We start from the raw sequence: 17,007 nt of genomic DNA, 5'->3' as shown, positions 1-17,007 counted from the left end.
CCTCCCCCCTTTCCCCCCGGCTAGGATTTCTAGAATGTGCTCATCGCACTTCCTCCTACCACTGTAAAATGTGCTACTACGCGACTTATTTCGTATATTCGGCCCGTGCTGGCCTTCACTGAGTGGGATACTGCGCTACGGTTTAGTTGGTTATTTTCTTAACATTATTAATTCAGTCATTCCGGTGAGGATAATACAAGAAAAAAAAACCTATTTTAAGCATTATGCAAAACCTATTAACGTTTAGCCGGCCGGAGTGGCCGAGCGGTTAAAGGCGCTACAGTCTGGAACCGCACGACCGCTACGGTCGCAGGTTCGAATCCTGCCTCGGGCATGGATGTGTGTGATGTCCTTAGGTTAGTTAGGTTTAAGTAGTTCTAACAAGGGGAGGCCGCCAATTGTGAAATTCAGATTCGATTCATACTGCGCATAATAAAAGCTCATGGCCAGAGGTGTAATGTGGCAAAGCACCAAGATGCACTTCTCAGCCGTTGTCGAGAAAATCGACAGTTAAAAGAAACAGTTGTGGTGAAATACTCTATACGGTTAATAATTTTCCACAGCGTCGTGGCGCAGCGGTAAGCGCTCGGGTTTGAAATCAGAAGGTCGCCGGATCGAATCTCGCACCATGCAAGTTTTTTTTTAGTATTTGTTTTTTGTAAATATATATATATATATATATATATATATATATATATATTTCCCGGCAATCAGTTGCAACAATTATGCATATAATAAGTTGTTGAAAGTCGTTTGTCGTGGAAAAACTGGCGACTTCGAACATCATTATGTTTTCCGTAAACAAAGTTGTATTTCACAAATGTTATTAATTGTCTTCATAATGTTAACCACGTATAGTTAACGGAAGACGTAGAAACGATATTCCGAAACGAATACGTATAACGTAAGTCAAACGTTCGAATTAGAAATGAGACCCCACGAACACAAATTCGCTGTGGCAGATATGAAATATAAACTCCGTTACTTGCTCGTTACACTTGAAGGACAGATGTTGAATGGGCCGAAACGAGCCGCCGCGTAGCAGCGTAGTTGCCTGCTAACTTCGAAAGAAGGTAGATGCGGTCCCTAGCGCAACTTATAACATCGTCGAAAAATCAGTGCGGCCGTGAGAGCTTTGGTACACCCTGTTAAACAAACGGAAAAATGGAGGCGGTACAATTGGAGAGCAATCCGCCTTCACCAACATGCATAAGCAATTCATTAATAGTTTATATATATATATATATATATATATATATATATATATATATATATGAATTACAAAAAACTAATAATAAAAAAATTGCATGGCGCGAGATTCGATCCCGCAACTTTCGGATTACGAACCCGAGCGCTTACCGCTGCGCCACGACGCTGTAGAAAGCTACTAATCGTAGAGAGTATTTCACCGCAACGGTTTCTTTTAACTGTCGATTTTCTCGACAACGGCTGAGAAGTGCATCTTGGTGCTTTGCCACATTACACCTCTGGCCATGAGCTTTTATTATGTGCAGTATGAATCGAATCTGAATTTCACAATTGGCGGCCTCCCCTTGTAAGTTCTAGGGGACTTATGACCACAGCAGTTGAGTCCCATAGTGATCAGAGCCATTTGAACCATTTTTTTATTAACGTTTAGCAATTACAAATATAGCAGTTACGTAGTAAGAAGATCAGACTAAAAAAACGATTTGACTCAATTTTATGTTGCTGAAACACACAAAATTTTGAGATAAAATTTGCACAAATGTCAATTTTACAATCTGAAAGTTCACGACTTCGCCGGTGGCGCAACAGACCAGTCAATGAACACCCGAGAAGGTCGACTGTAGGAAATAAAGAAAGTAATTAGTGTAGTCGCACTTTTTTCTACAGTGATAAGAGGATGGGCCATGAAGAAAATACTAGAAATCCTAGCCGGTAGGGGAGGGGTGGGCAGAGTGTGTAGGTTGGGGTGCATTTGAAAACGACTTTTTAAAGTTTGTCTTGGATATTTTGAAAACTGCGGTCTCTGGCGAAAATGTATCCCAGTACAAAACTAAACTACATTAACTCTCCTTCAAAAAAGGTTGACTAATTTTTTATCTATAACTAACAGTATGCGTGAATGGAGCAAGAGAATAATGAAAATGTCTCGCGACGGGCCTTCGCTGTAGCTTTGATACGTCTTAAGGCCAGTTTAAGGTAATTTGCCGACTTGATAGACCACAAGTGTCCACTATCAAATTGTTCGACTAGATTGACTGTACACCACTGTAATACGTTGTAGTCAGTTATCGTTTGCACCTTGTATGCAGTAAATCCTTATGTTTCTTTTGAAACGGATAATAGAGTCCCTTAGGAAACAAAAAGAAAAAAATTCATCTTCAAGACAATGTATTGACTATGGCTACTGGCAAGATATTTGTTTCTTTGTGGTCAACTGAGCAATTTGCGCTGGTCTCGCATTCGGGAGGAAACCCCATCCAGTTATCCAGACTTTGGTTATTCGTGATTGTCGTAATTCACTTCCGTCAAATGCTGGGATTATTCCTTCGAAAAGGGCACGGTTGAATTCCTTTCTCGCCCTTTGTAATTCGAGCTCGGGTTCCAACTTTAATAACAACACAGTCGACAGGAAATTAAACTCGAATTTATCTTCCTTTCCTTATGGCCGAAACGTTTCTTTTGGGTAACAATGCTCTATGGACAGCTAAGGAGCTGTGCTGGTATTCCAACGTTCATAGTGGTCGAGATACGAATGTGTCGAATCTAGCCTATGAGCATGGGCCACTGAAATTACTTTTACACTACATTCATTACTTCAGTATCACCTTACGTCAAAAGCAATATTTTTAACAGCGATAAAACGGGAAAGCGGCTAAAAATTAAAAAAAGGCTCCTTCATTCGGTTTCAGATCCTAACCAAAGATAAAAAACTAAGACTGCACTACTGGCCGTTAAAATTGCTACACCACGAAGATGACGTGCTACAGACACGAAATTTAACCGACAGGAAGAAGATGCTGTGATATGCAAATTATTAGCTTTTCAGAGCATTCACACAAGGTTGGCGCCGCTGGCGACACCTGCAACGTGCTGACATGAGGAAAGTTTCCAACCGATTTCTCATATACAAACAGCATTTGACCGGCGTTGCCTGGTGAAACGTTGTTGTGATGCCTCGTGTAAGGAGAAGAAATGCGTACCATCACGTTTCCGACTTTGATAAAGGTCGGATTGGAGCCTATCGCGATTGCGGTTTATCGTATCGCGACTTTGCTGCCCGCGTTGGTCGAGATCCAATGATTGTAAGCAGAAAATGGAATCGGTGGGTTCAGGAGAGTAATACGGAACGCCGTCCAGGATCCCAACGGCCTCGTATCACTAGCAGTCGAGATGACAGGCATCTTATCCGCATGGCTGTGACGGATCGTGCAGCCACGTCTCGATCCCTGAATCAACAGACGGGGACGTTTGCAAGACAACAACCATCTGCACGAACGGTTCGGAGCCATGGCTGCGGTTACCCTTGAGGCTGCATCACAGACAGGAGCGCCTGCGATGGTGTACTCAACGACGAACCTGGGTGCACGAATGACAAAACGTCATTTTTTCGGATGACTCCAGGTTCTGTTTACAGCATCATGATGGTCGCATCCGAGTTTGGCGACATCGCTATGAACGCACATTGGAAGCGTGTATTCGTCATCGCCATACTGGCTTAGCACCCGGCGTGATGGTATGGGGTACCATTGGTTACCCGTCTCGGTCACCTTTTGTTCGCATTGACGGCACTTTGAACAGCCGACGTTACATTTCAGATGTGTTACGACCCGTGGCTCTACCCTTCATTCGATCCCTGCGAAACCGTACGTTTCAGCAGGATAATGCACGACCGAATGTTGCAGGTCCTGTACGGGCCTTTCTGGGTACAGAAAATGTTCGACCGCTGCCCTGGCCAGCACATTCTCCAGAACTCTCACCAATTGAAAACGTCTGGTCAATGGTGGCCGAGCAACTGGCTCGTCACAATACGCCAATCACTACTCTTGATGAACTGCGGTATCGTGTTGAAGCTGCATGGGCAGCTGTACCTGTACACGCCATCCAAGCTCTGTTTGACTCAATGACCAGGCGTATCAAGGCCATTATTACGGCCATAGTTGGTTGTTCTGGGTACTGATTTCTCAGGATCTATGCACCAAAATTGCGTGAAAATGTAATCACATGCCAGTTCTAGTATAACATATTTGTCCAATGAATACCCGTTTATCATCAGCATTTCTTCTTGATATAGCAATTTTAATGGCCAGTAGTGTATTAAGTAAAACGTCTCATAATGTGCGCACAACACGTTAGTTATTTTACTGGATTAGTAGTGATGTACGATGTGCTCAAAATCTTGAGTGTCTACATTAGCTAAGGGCGTCGACAGCACTTGCAGGCAGCAAGGTACTCACGACGGCGGCGAACACGAGGAGCGCGGCTCCAGTGGCGGCTGCGGAGATCCTCATGGTGCGGTGGCGGCTGGCGAGTCTGCAGCACCGACGGATGGTGCCGCTCTTATAGCGGCGCGGCGGGGGCGGCACTGGCGTGACGTAACGCAGCCTTGTACTGTGGGCTGTCACTGTGAGAACCGCTGGGGTGTCGCCCGTGAGCTCATCCGCAAGGTGGCATCTCACGCCTCATCCAGGATGTTTCCGGCCTCACTGCTGAACTCTTGCGCAGAGTTTCCCCAGGTGGGTCAAGGGTACGCTTGCAGATCTTTACTATGTAGCTCGGATAATGTGTGGCGTAGATTGGCGCACCCTCGTGTCGACCCCTACTGAAGGCTCTGGGAGTTCTTACACTGGGCTCTCAATAGATAAACTGTCAGAAAATATGCAGCGCCCTCAACGAACGGTAAGTTTGGCAAGTAGGTCTTAATAGTAACAGTATATGATAACAAATTCAGACCAAATAAAACACACATGGCACCTTAAAGAGTGCCCAAACAGCTGCATCAGTACACAGCGATTTCTCCTCTGGCGGCAATGTAGGCGTGTATTTCCGCACGCAAACGATCTTTAAGGTGCCGAATGGCATCCAGCGATAGACTGTCCCAATTGCGTCTTTTGTTGCTCTTCAGCAATGATTCTTTCAGACTATGGAGAACAATTACTTTTCCACTTCATCATGTCCCATGGATGGTCAATTGACGAAAAATCTAGTGATATTCAAACAATGTAAGGAAAGATAGATTGTTACTTACCGCAAAGAAGACATGTCAAGCTGCAGACAGGCACAATTGAAAGAGTATTGGGTAGGAAGATGATCCGATTTATCAGCAGGATTAATGCTCGTCCACACACGGGTACTGCGACGCAACGTGCTCTTTGTGATGTACACCCCTATTTTGTCCAGCAATATCACTAGCTTCGTCAAGCCGCAGACAGGCACAATTAAAATATACTAACATCGAGCTTTCGGCCACAGTCTTCATCAGAAAAAGAAAAGAACACTCGCCATTCATACCCACAAGCTAGCATACCTCATGCACACATGAGCGCCACCTCCAGTATTTCGGTCCGAGATTCCAGATCTCAGATTTGCATGAGCAATTTTAGCTTTCAAGAAGATTGTAGAATGAGATTTTCACTCTGAAGCGGAGTGTGCGTTGATATGAAACTTCCTGGCAGATTAAAACTGTGTGCCCGACCGAGACTCGAACTAGGGACCTTTGCCTTTCACGGGCAGGTGCTCTACCATCCGAGCTACCCAAGCACGACTCACGCCCTGTCCTCACAGCTTCACTTCTGCCAGTTTGCACAGAGTTTTAATCTGCCAGGAAGTTTCATTTCAAGAAGATTCTTTAACTTTTACAAAGAAGATATTTTTTTACAGAAAGAAATACCATGAGTTTATTTTATGAAGCAGAAAGACATTGTTTTATAAAAAATGTGCCGTTTCAAGCTAGTTCAAAAGGTAAGAGTAATTACTGTTTGACTGGCCTACATACAGTGAATGAAGGTCAGAACAACAATTTATTCGAAAAGATATAAAAAGGAAAAAAAAATATCGCAACTTTGACGCGATATCCTGGAAACTTAGAGATACGGTTTCGAGTCCCAGCACAGAATGAAGTGACATCTGACTGCGGATATCCGCTATCAACGACATCTGCAGGGGTTAATATGAGGCACTGACGGATGCAGTATAAACGTTTCATAATATCAGCGAAGAAGTAAAACTGTATTACTGCTATATCGACTCTGTTCTCAACGATTTCTGAGAAGCAGTAACTTGAAAATTAAAAACAGGAATGTTCACCTCACACTGTAGTTACGTACAGATTGCACCTGACCCTGCCTCTGCCTCTGCGGTATCCTTTTTCTTTTCTTTAATGAATTTCGATTCCCCCCCGAAGGGGGCGGTATGACAGCAGCTTAGTACGCTCCTCTTCAGCCTACAGAATTTTTAAACACGACTGTGCCCTGAGTAAGGCCGTTGCAATTCGGCCGAAACGTTGCTTTTAGTTTATTGTTCTTGTTAAATTTTAGCAATGACGTGGCATAATACCCAGAAGAATTTTAATCACTATGACACCGGCCGCGGAAGCCTACGTTCTTATATAGTATGATGTCCGTTCGCAACGCTTCGGAAAAGACTGACAACACTTAACAATCACTGGAAACACTGCACTAAAAAGTCGGCACGAAGATGACACACCACCCACAGCCAAGGGCAGATGGATGGGGGGGGGGTCCTGGATAGGTGAGGGGAAAAGCCGTATCCTTGTAGCCTTCTTATTAACAGGAGTGGTCCGCCCTCTTTCCGAGCTACGCTGTGCGAAAGAATGTCAATAAGTACGAGTTAAGAAAGGTTGATTTCAGAACGTTTTCAACATGAAATTGAATGAGGATTTATGTCTGCGTCGTTGTAATACGCTCTAATTGGACTATACCGAGGGCACTGTAAAAACTACAGGGTGATGTAAGATTTCTCCGCTATCTCGATGGCGTCCCCGACGGCCGCACCGCAGCGGCTCTAGCGCCGTCTACCACTGCTGGTCGTAGTACGTCAGAACCCGCGTCACCGAGGGAATGTTTTATAAGATCGTGCACCACCTGCAGGTGGCCTTGTCGTATTCACTTCTCGTTACGTTAACATGATAAATGTTTCTGACCGTCTTATACTATATACTTCGAACAGTTGTATTCCTGAAACTTCCTGGCAGATTAAAACTGTGTGCCGGAGCGAGACTCGAACTCGGGACCTTTGCCTTTCGCGGGCAAGTGCTCTACCAACTGAGCTACCCGAGCACGACTCACGCCTCGCCCTCACAGATTCACTTCTGCCAGTACCTCGTCTCCTACCCTCCAAACTTTACAGAAGCTCCCCTGCGAAACCTGCAGAACTAGCACTCCTGAAAGAAAGAATATTGCGGAGACATGGCTTAGCCACAGCCTGGGGGATGTTTCCAGAATGAGATTTTCACTCTGCAGCGGAGTGTGCGCTGATATGAAACTTCCTGGCAGATTAAAACTGTGTGCCGGACCGAGACTCGAACTCGGGACCTTTGCCTTTCGCGGGCAAGTTTGGAAGGTAGGAGACGAGGTACTGGACAAAGTGAATCTGTGAGGGCGAGGCGTGAGTCGTGCTCGGGTAGCTCAGTTGGTAGAGCACTTGCCCGCGAAAGGCAAAGGTCCCGAGTTCGAGTCTCGGTCCGGCACACAGTTTTAATCTGCCAGGAAGTTTCATATCAGCGCACACTCCGCTGCAGAGTGAAAATCTCATTCTGGAGTTGTATTCCTCTTGGTTATGACGATAGTCTTGGTTGGATGCCATAATACCTAGTACTGTACATTGTTTGTTACTGGTGATTTAAGTAGATATGACATACAACCATTCGTGTTTTGAATTTAATATGATTTACGGTGCCATTATCTAGTTTTGGAATGACTATAGGGTAATCATCAAATCGAGGTTATTACACGAACATTATTAGGTGTACAACTTTGCCTCCTCAATTTTGCAATATACGGTAGTAGCAGCAAGTAGGGTTCGGGTGGTTGGTCATAGGTGTAATACAATAAGCTCAGGCATCTGTAAACATAATGTCATAAAAACATTAGTCGATTTGTGATTGCATCATAAGATTATTCTCGATTAAGTACATCAACTTACGTACCCATTTCTCGCCATTTGCGGGAAGTTTCAATTTTCTGCTTCAACATGAAGAAATCTGCGGCTGTGGCTCTTGAAACGCTGGATAAGACCAATGGTGAGGGAAGTATTAGTGGAAGAAATGCAGAGAATGTTTTCAGCGCCTTAAGAACGGTGATTCTGATGTCAAAGACCGGCATGGTGGTGGAAGACACAATGTTTTCGTAGCTACTGAAACAGACGAAGACAGTCACAGGACATCATTATTGATGCGCCAGAGCCCAGAACTGAGACACAAACGGCCACAATACAGCGATAGACACTAAAGGTAATTTTGCAGCAGGTCAGTACTCGACCCCATGTCGCGGAACCCGTCTAAATATACGTGGAAACGTTGCAATGAGAAGTCATATCCCTCCCGCCGTATGCTCCATACTTTGCTCTCTCTGACTACCACCTTTTTCGATCAGTGGCATACAGTCTGGCTGACCAGCACTTCCGATCATATGAACTAGTGCAAAACTGAATCGATTCATGGATCCTCGCAAAAGATGCCCAGTCCTTCCGCCACGGGATTCGTATGCTATCCGAAAGATGGGAGAATGTAGTGGCCAGCGATGGGCAATACTATTTTGTAGTTTTTCACAATAAAGCCCCGAACTTCGGGAAAAAACGGCGGAAGCAAACTTGTAGACCAAGTAGTTTCTGAATCATGTGCAGATTGATGCTAAGATGATGGGTGGGCTAAAATATTACATTGCTGTAATGAATTTCTTGTGGATACCATAATGCTATGCAAAGTAAGTATTCAAAAACATAACGATCTTTTCGTTTCGTAGACATCTAGTTAACTGGTGCCTCAATTTCCGTTGTTTTAGTCACCGCCACGACCTTGGCGTCTACATGCGTCTGAATAGGTAGCAAGGTTCGTTCTAGGCCACTTTTAATTTATTCTCGACGGCGGCTCCCCCTGTGTGGTCCCATCACCTCTTCTCTGCAGGGCTTATGTGTGGGAACGTCGCGTTGCGCATTGTTGATATCATCATCACCACTCTTCTCACACCTCAACTTCAGCACCCCTACCACTTCCATCCCGTACAACCCTGCACTTCCACATCCTTTCCCTACCCTCCCCCACTTGTGGGTAGGTGGGAAGAAGACAGTGCATGCTGAACTGCTGGAGGGGAATGACGTAAGGTACCGTCTTTATTTATTTTTGGGGGTGTTATCCAGCTGTAAGAATTTCCTAAAGTTTGTTGGGGAAAACGAACTGACAATTACCCTACAGCTTTGCTGCTTGAAATTCAAATAAACACAAGTGCTTAAATTGATGGGAAGATAGAAAACTGCTCTTGTAAGAAACGGATCTCATGACATGAAATGGGTAGTAAATTTGAGAAACATATTGTTTATTTATTTAGACATAATATAACTTAATTAATTAAATTCCTACATGCGGAATGGAAGGAGGTTATAATGAATGAGCATAGGGGCAATACATTTCACCAAATAATAGTGCTGCATCTGGGTGGACTGAGGATGCATTTTCAGCTCATACATACTATTGCCTGCAAGGTTTTTGAAGTGGCCACTCAATCCATAGCGCAGCAGACTGCTTCGTCCTATTCCACTACCCCACATTGACCGAAGCAGAGGTGCTCGCCTTGGTGTTTGGGGCGTGACTGAGGACCCTTAAAACGGGGTTTGTTCCCCTTTCTGATCATGTTTGTGTATATGTTCACCTTGTTCTGTACCCTACTACACAAAACCACGCGATTTAGCAGGGAACTGTCCTACAGCCGCTGCCGAAAGAGTTGCACAAATGTTCAAATGTGTGTGAAATCTTGTGGGACTTAACTGCTAAGGTCATCAGTTCCTAAGCTTACACACTACGTAACCTAAATTATCGTAGGGACAAACATGCACACCCATGCCCGAGGGAGGACTCGAACCTATGCCGGGACCAGCCGCACAGTCCATGACCCCCAAGACCGCTCGGCTAATCCCGCGCGGCAGAGAGTTGCCTCCCACCAGCCTACAGGTGTATAACTGCAGAGGAACTTGTACACAGATACATGGTAAGAAAAACTATCACTTATGCGTAGGAAGGAAACCTACCGATCTACAAGTGAAATAACTGATGAGGAACATACATCGTAAGAAGAGACGGAACAGCAAACAATCGCTGAAGTGTAGGAAGTGTACCCTCCTAATGATCAACAAGTGAAATAGTTGCTTAGGAATTTGTACACAAATACATCGTAAGAAGAGATAGGACAGAAAACTATCACTGAAATGTAGGAAGATTGCCTCCTAACCATCTACAAGTGTATAGATGCTAAGGAACTTGTACACACCCGTAAATACATGGTAAGAAGGGGCAGGGTAGCAAACTATCGCTGACATGTAGGAAAGCCAATACACGCCACCACAACTGATACAAAATGCTTCACTGCTATAATTACTCATCAAAATTGTCGCGAAAAAAACCACAATTTCCAAATAACGGATCATAATACCACACAAGCGCTGCAAACTGAGAAAAATCATTATATAACACAACTCCTGCAAAAGCAGATCCCAAAAGATCTCCCAGGAGAGAGTGGCTGCAGCTGCACGTGTGTTCACCTCGATGTGTGGACACAGGCTAAATAGTCTAGAATCAGTCTTACCTAGCCTCCTGCCTCCACTCCTTCTCTTTCACCGTAGCCAGGAATATCCGTTTTGTAGGCCTGTTCTATCACCGTAGGTACAGAGAGAGATCCTTTTGCTGGCAGTGATGTAGTGTCTCCGGCTGTAGAAATCAGCTACAGATGGACAGAAGATTCAAGAACAGGATTCTTCCAGCAAGCCGTTTCTTGGAATGGCTGGCTCTCTTGAGACAACAGTGAAATACCTGACTATTCGTCGCGGATGTAGAATTGAATGTTCAACAGGCAGATATCAAACGTATTTCTAGGAAATGTAAACCCCTGATACAATTATGAAATGCTTGAGTATTCGTCACTGGCAGCACTCTGGGAGAAGAACGGCCAGCAGACAACAGCATGCTATGGCCCTCAGTTACATTTCGTGATGGACAGGAACAGTGCCAGGGGGCTGCACTCGCCAGAGGGGCGGCCACCGCGACCCGCAGCTGTTGAGCGGTGTGAGCGATCGCTATCACCACCGCTGCTGCCGGCCACTTCCACAATCAAATTAGAATTATATTAATACCGTCAGCTGCTCACGGGCGTTGATATATATCAACGGGGACAGGTGAAAATGTGAGCCCCGACCGGGATTCAAACGTGGGATCTCCTGCTTACACGGCAGACGCTATATCCATCTGAGCCACCGAGGGCACAAAGGATAGTACGACTGCAGGGACTATCTCGCGTACGCCTCCCGCGAGACTCACATTCTCACCTTGTATGTCCACACACTACATTCGTAGTTTCCCACCCCAGCACACTCATTACTCGTGGAAGACATTCTTACCAAGTCCCGTAAGAGTTCGGGGAATATGTGTGCATCCTCACAGAAGAAGAAGGTCATGGCCGGTATTGCCAGAACTATATACTTATATCCATATATACTTATATCCATAGCACATATATCAGTGATATATGTGCTGTATAGTGCCCACTGTTCACGTCCGATATAGCAAATATATCACTAGCACATATATAGCACATATATTACTGAGAATTTACGTTCATTTTTCGTTGTTGTAGAAGGTAGTAGTATAGTCGTGTTAAAGTTTGTAACCATACTGAGCGGGACGGGAAACTTGTATGGTGAATGTACGTCAGGTTTTGGAAATATATTTCCTGTATTGGAGTATTAGCAGCGTTGCGTTCCGTCACTAGTCTAATAGAAACCTCACTGCTTTCACATTGTGGCACATTTAGGTCCAGAACCACGTGTCCTTAGGAATGTGTATTTATGTTCTATGATCGTTTCTCTGTTTCCGATATCTTCTTGATATGGACTCCAAGCACTAGAGCAATACTCCAGAATTGATGGCACAAGTGATTTACGTGAAGTGTTTCAAGCTCCTTCTAACTGGAGCTCCAGCATGTATAAACCATCCATTTATTCTTCTTCTTAACCGTCTTTTATATCATCACAACACTCTCAGATCTACCATTCTCGTTTGTACTATACAGTAATAAGGAGTGCTAACCTCCTCAAAATATAGACACCTAGAGCATCAAGTGTACTTATATGGACGATGTGATTTAAGATTGGTATGGAACAGTCTCTGCAGAACGGCAGTAACGGTATTGGATTGACAATACCGTTCTACATCGCTAGCGGTGGTCAGCTGTTGAAGTGTGTAACAAGTGTTATGCTCTTTCAGAAAAGAAGCTAAGGAAGTTTATTGGTTACTTGAAACCCAGCTGGTTCTGTTCCCTCAAGAGACATCGAAAGTAACAGGTATAGTGCACTCCTACTTCTGTTCAGTTCCAAATGAAATCGAAGACAATGGTGCAGGGCAGATTGGTTGCTTCGTAGGGTGGTAACCATCAGAGGTGTTGGTGAGATCCTTCAATCTCCGACTTTCTCCTACGAATGCGATAATACTTTGCGAGTTCCGTCCACATAGGGAGAGATGGCCAAAGCACCTCCTCTCTGCTGCCCACTGTTTCCCACGTCCCCAGCTCATGGTCTAGAGACTAGTGTTGATGCCTCTGGATCATGGGGTTCCGGGTTCGTTTCCCGGCCCAGAGACTGGGTGTTTGTGTTGTCCTCATCCTTATCATCATCATTCGCGACAGTGGCTAGATTGGATTGAATACAAATTGGATTGTGTCAAAATTTGGACTTTGTACGGGCGCTGTTGACCGTGCAGTTGAGCGCCCCACAAAACAAACATCATCACTGTTTGCCACACTACGAAACAGTATTTATGTCATGTGATGCAGGCAGTGTAACAGGGTTCGTGATAGATCCACATGTACAAAGTAATGGAGAGGGTGGTCTAGCAATGATACAGAAACTGAGAACCATGCTGCAGTGTCATTGGCTGATAACAACGTGAGATCAACGCGATGAGATGTTTTATTGACGTAAGTCGTCGAGAGCAATGGGGAACTCGAGTAATAGGGTAAAATGCACTGAAAATACGGAAAACCTGGTAAAACTACGAAAATTGGTGGAAAGTACGTAAAATTGATAAAAATACTACAGAAGTGTGATTATAGAGCTCTGACCTCTGCTTTTTGCCTCTACGTTATCGAAAACAGTATAGTAGATAGCGTTCATAGATCACTCAGACACATGTTACGAGATATTGAGGAGGGAGGAGATGCGAAATGTCTTGTTGTTGGGTGTAAAAATGAATGTATTTTTTTCTGACATGTGAACAGATAGTGCGAAAGCCGCTGTTCTGTACGGATATTTGAGCATCTGAAATGTATACCCACATGCATGACAATTGTTTACAAGAATTCCACAGACACTAATTTTGAACTGTAGGATTCTAGTTCGCTTTGGTCCAAGGGTTGGCATTTCTGCCTGTTGACTGTTCAGTTCTTCATCCATGACGAATTTTCAGATACTTTGCTGTTGTTCTGTGGGGGGGGGGGGGGGGGGGGGAGGTTGCAGCTTTTTCGAGAAATACTTTTGACAGGTTGCACGAAGCATCCTGTTCTTGATTCTTTTGTCCATCTGTGATTGATTTCTGCAGGCGGAAATAGTATATCTGCCGGCAGATGTATCTCTTTTTGTACCATCAGCGTCAGGTTGGAACAGGCCTGGGTAACTGGTATCTCTAGCTATGGAGGAGGAGAGTGACGGAGAAGGGGCTAGGAAGGGAGCTAAGACAGGTTCTAAGCTACTTAGTCTGCAACCACATCGAGAGTAACAGACTTGCAGCCGCTGTCACTCAGTCTTGGCGAAATCTTTTGGGGTTAGTTTTTGTAATAGTTGTGTTATTATAATGATTTTTCTCAATTTGTACTACATGTGTTCCATTATGATGCGTTGTTTATGAGTGGTACACGTTGTTTATGTGTGTACAATTTCCTCAGCAGCTGTACACTCGTAGATAGACAGAAGGCAACTCCTCGTAAACTTCAGTGACGTTTTGCTGTCCTGTCCCTTCTTACAATATATGTACGTCCGTATACAGCTTCCTCAGCAGCTATTAAACTTGTAGATCGGTAGGAGAGTACTATTACTGTATTTCAGTGATAGTTTGCCATCCTACTCCCTTTTACCATGTATTGTGTTCAAGTTCATCGGGATGTATACACTTGTAGGCTGGTGAGAGGCAGTTCTTCTGACACAATGAAAATATCCTCCGCAGATGAACTGTCGAGTTTTGAAGTGAAATGCCTTAGACCATCGCATAATAGGCCAGTATTTTGTTAATTGGGACAATTCCGGCCGTGAAAGTTTACATTTTACAGTTCTTCTGGCAGGAGCTGTAGGACAGTTTACCGCGAATTTGGAGTGGTATTGTGGAGTAGGGCACAAAACAATGTGAACATGTACAGGCACAGGATCAGAATCGGGAACAAAGCCCATTTCAAGGGTCATCAGTCAAGTATGCTAAGGCAAGCACCTTTGATTCATTCAGTCTGGGAAAGTGGAGTAGGATGAAGTTGTGTCCTGCACTGTGGATGAGAAACCCATCCTCAGTCCATCCTCTTGCATCACCTTTATTAACTGAAACATATTCCCCCTACACTCATCCATTATCACCTTCTGCTATTCCTCATGTAAGAGGCTATGGGTGCAATCCTCAGCTGTATGATTACAGTTGATGTACTTATTAAACTCTGCGTCCAACACCAACATCTAATAAACTGAATAGGTTTCCCAGCAATTTAATTAATTTAACTTTTGTTTAAATAAATAAAGAATACATTGCTCAAATTTTCTGCCCATTTCATGTCATGCGAACCGTTTTTTAACGAGAGCATTTATCTGTTGCCGACAAATTTTAAGCAGTTGTGTTTATTTGAATTTCAAGCAGTAAGGCTGTAGAGTAATTGTCAGTTCGGTTTCCCCACCAAAATTTAGGAAATTTAAGCAGCAGAATAATAGCCTGAAAAATAAATGATGTAATTAAATAAATACAGTTCCTTATGTTCTTCTTCTTCAGCAGCCCGGCACAGACTGTCTTCTTCCTGCCAAATCACAAGTTGGCGTGGCGAGAGGTGGAAGTGGTGGAGGGATGGTAAAGTGGAGAAGGCGGTAGGAGTGGAGGTGGTGATGTCAACAATGTGACGTTCTCACATCTACGTAGTAGTAGTAGCTTTATTCATCTGTAGATCTCTTTTTACAAGGATGTAGGACATGTCAATGTATTTACAAGTTTAGACCAATTTAAAATAAGCTAATTCGTATGTAAATACTATTACAGATTTCTAGTTAGAGACAATTATTAGATTTAGTCCTGGTATACAATACTTTTTTTTTTACAAATAACTTATTAAATAACGTAATGCCACACTGTTCACTCATATCTCACTCTCAGTCACTGCACACACTATACACACTCTGTTTCATAACCCTTCACTCACTACACACACAAAAACACACACACACACACACACACACACACACACACACACACACACGCGCGCGCGCGCACTGGTGATCTCTGGGCCATTTTCTGTACCACAACTTCCCATTCACTATCCTGAAAAACAGAGTCATCATCCCTCTACAATGAGTGAGTTGTTCAGCTCAGAAAGAGAAAGTGGAAGAGGTGTTAGTATTGTGCAATGCATAGCTCTCCTGAGGCGAGGAGTTGGGGCGGGGGCCGGGGGCGGGGGGGGGGGGGGGGAACCCAAGAAGAGCCGCCATCCTGAATAAATTAAAACTGGCGTGGGATGAACATTGTTCGCCCTCTCACATGGCCCAGCGAATAATGTGCTTCCGATACCTCCATCTGGTGAAGAGCCTGCAGTGACTTGAAAAGTATTTAGGGGTACAATAAATCGTATTAGGTTCGAGAGACAAGTGGTTGCGTATCATACCTACATAAGCCGCGAATTTAAATAGCAGTTGCAGTTCATCATGCACAATGTATATAATGTGTTGTTTCTTACTGCTTTAGTAAAAATATAAATATGTTGGACAGAACACCTATCAGATTACTCTATTAGAATAACCGTCATAAAAGACTGTTTTTTGTACAGATCGAAATTCAAGATGTATGTGAGATTATTTGGGCAAAACTCAGTTTCAAGTGTGAGCAGAAAATTGTATTGGAGTACTTCCATCCACCACCAGATTCACCTCCTGATGTAACCGAAAACTTTAGAGAATCTCAGTTACGAAGAAAGCTGTGTTTCGCACATTCACATTCATAATGGGACAGGGTACTCACACATTACACGTGTACTCCGCAAGCCAACTCACGGTTTGTGGCCGAGGGTACTTTGTGTACCACTGTCACTTACCCCCTTTCCTGTCCATTCACGAACGCTTCGCGGGAAGAACGATTGCTGGTAAGCCTCATGGTGGGCTCGAATCTTTCTGATTTCACCTACATCGTCTTTTCGTGGGACATACCTTGCTTGCAACGCTTTAGCACTAAAGCCATGTTTGCTTACTGTTAGAGTACTATTCCCACGGCGGCATCCACTGCATTCGGTGCTTTAGAGCTTTTTCCCTTCTCTGTATTGTAGGAAGCTGGGGATCGTGCTGAATACCTAAATTTAAATCCTCATTCCGGAGAACGTTTTCACATCCGGATAATATTAGTCATTTCACAAGCTTTCTGGCCACCAGACGTTTGGCAACATTCGATTGAACATGCTTCAAAGCTGCACAGTATGGACGAAATTTAAGTTCTATCGGCTCCTCCCACGAACGTAAGGAATGACGCTATTCGAAAATAATTCCGAAGAATTCATTACGACCCTTTTAGAATTGTGG

General features: G+C 44.1%; 1 protein-coding gene and 1 non-coding gene across 2 annotated transcripts in view; one reads left to right on the top strand and one right to left on the bottom strand.

The window, feature by feature from the left end:
- Window positions 1-4,512, bottom strand: part of LOC124790059 (general odorant-binding protein 56a-like) — a 32,261-nt gene extending 27,749 nt beyond the window's left edge. Inside the window, exon 1 of the mRNA XM_047257621.1 lies at window positions 4,443-4,512. Within this exon, the coding sequence (XP_047113577.1) occupies window positions 4,443-4,496 (54 nt within the window). The 5' untranslated portion in view covers window positions 4,497-4,512. The remainder of the gene's footprint in view (window positions 1-4,442) is intronic.
- A 3,107-nt stretch (window positions 4,513-7,619) lies between these two features.
- On the top strand, window positions 7,620-7,694 carry Trnas-cga. The gene has a single exon. It is a non-coding gene; the product is annotated as a tRNA-Ser (tRNA).
- Window positions 7,695-17,007: the final 9,313 nt, after the last annotated feature.

The sequence above is a fragment of the Schistocerca piceifrons genome, chromosome 3, assembly GCF_021461385.2.
Source record: "Schistocerca piceifrons isolate TAMUIC-IGC-003096 chromosome 3, iqSchPice1.1, whole genome shotgun sequence".
Classification (NCBI taxonomy): domain Eukaryota; kingdom Metazoa; phylum Arthropoda; class Insecta; order Orthoptera; family Acrididae; genus Schistocerca; species Schistocerca piceifrons.
The sequence above is the reverse complement of the archived record's forward strand: the minus strand, read 5'-3'. Positions and strand labels throughout refer to the sequence as shown.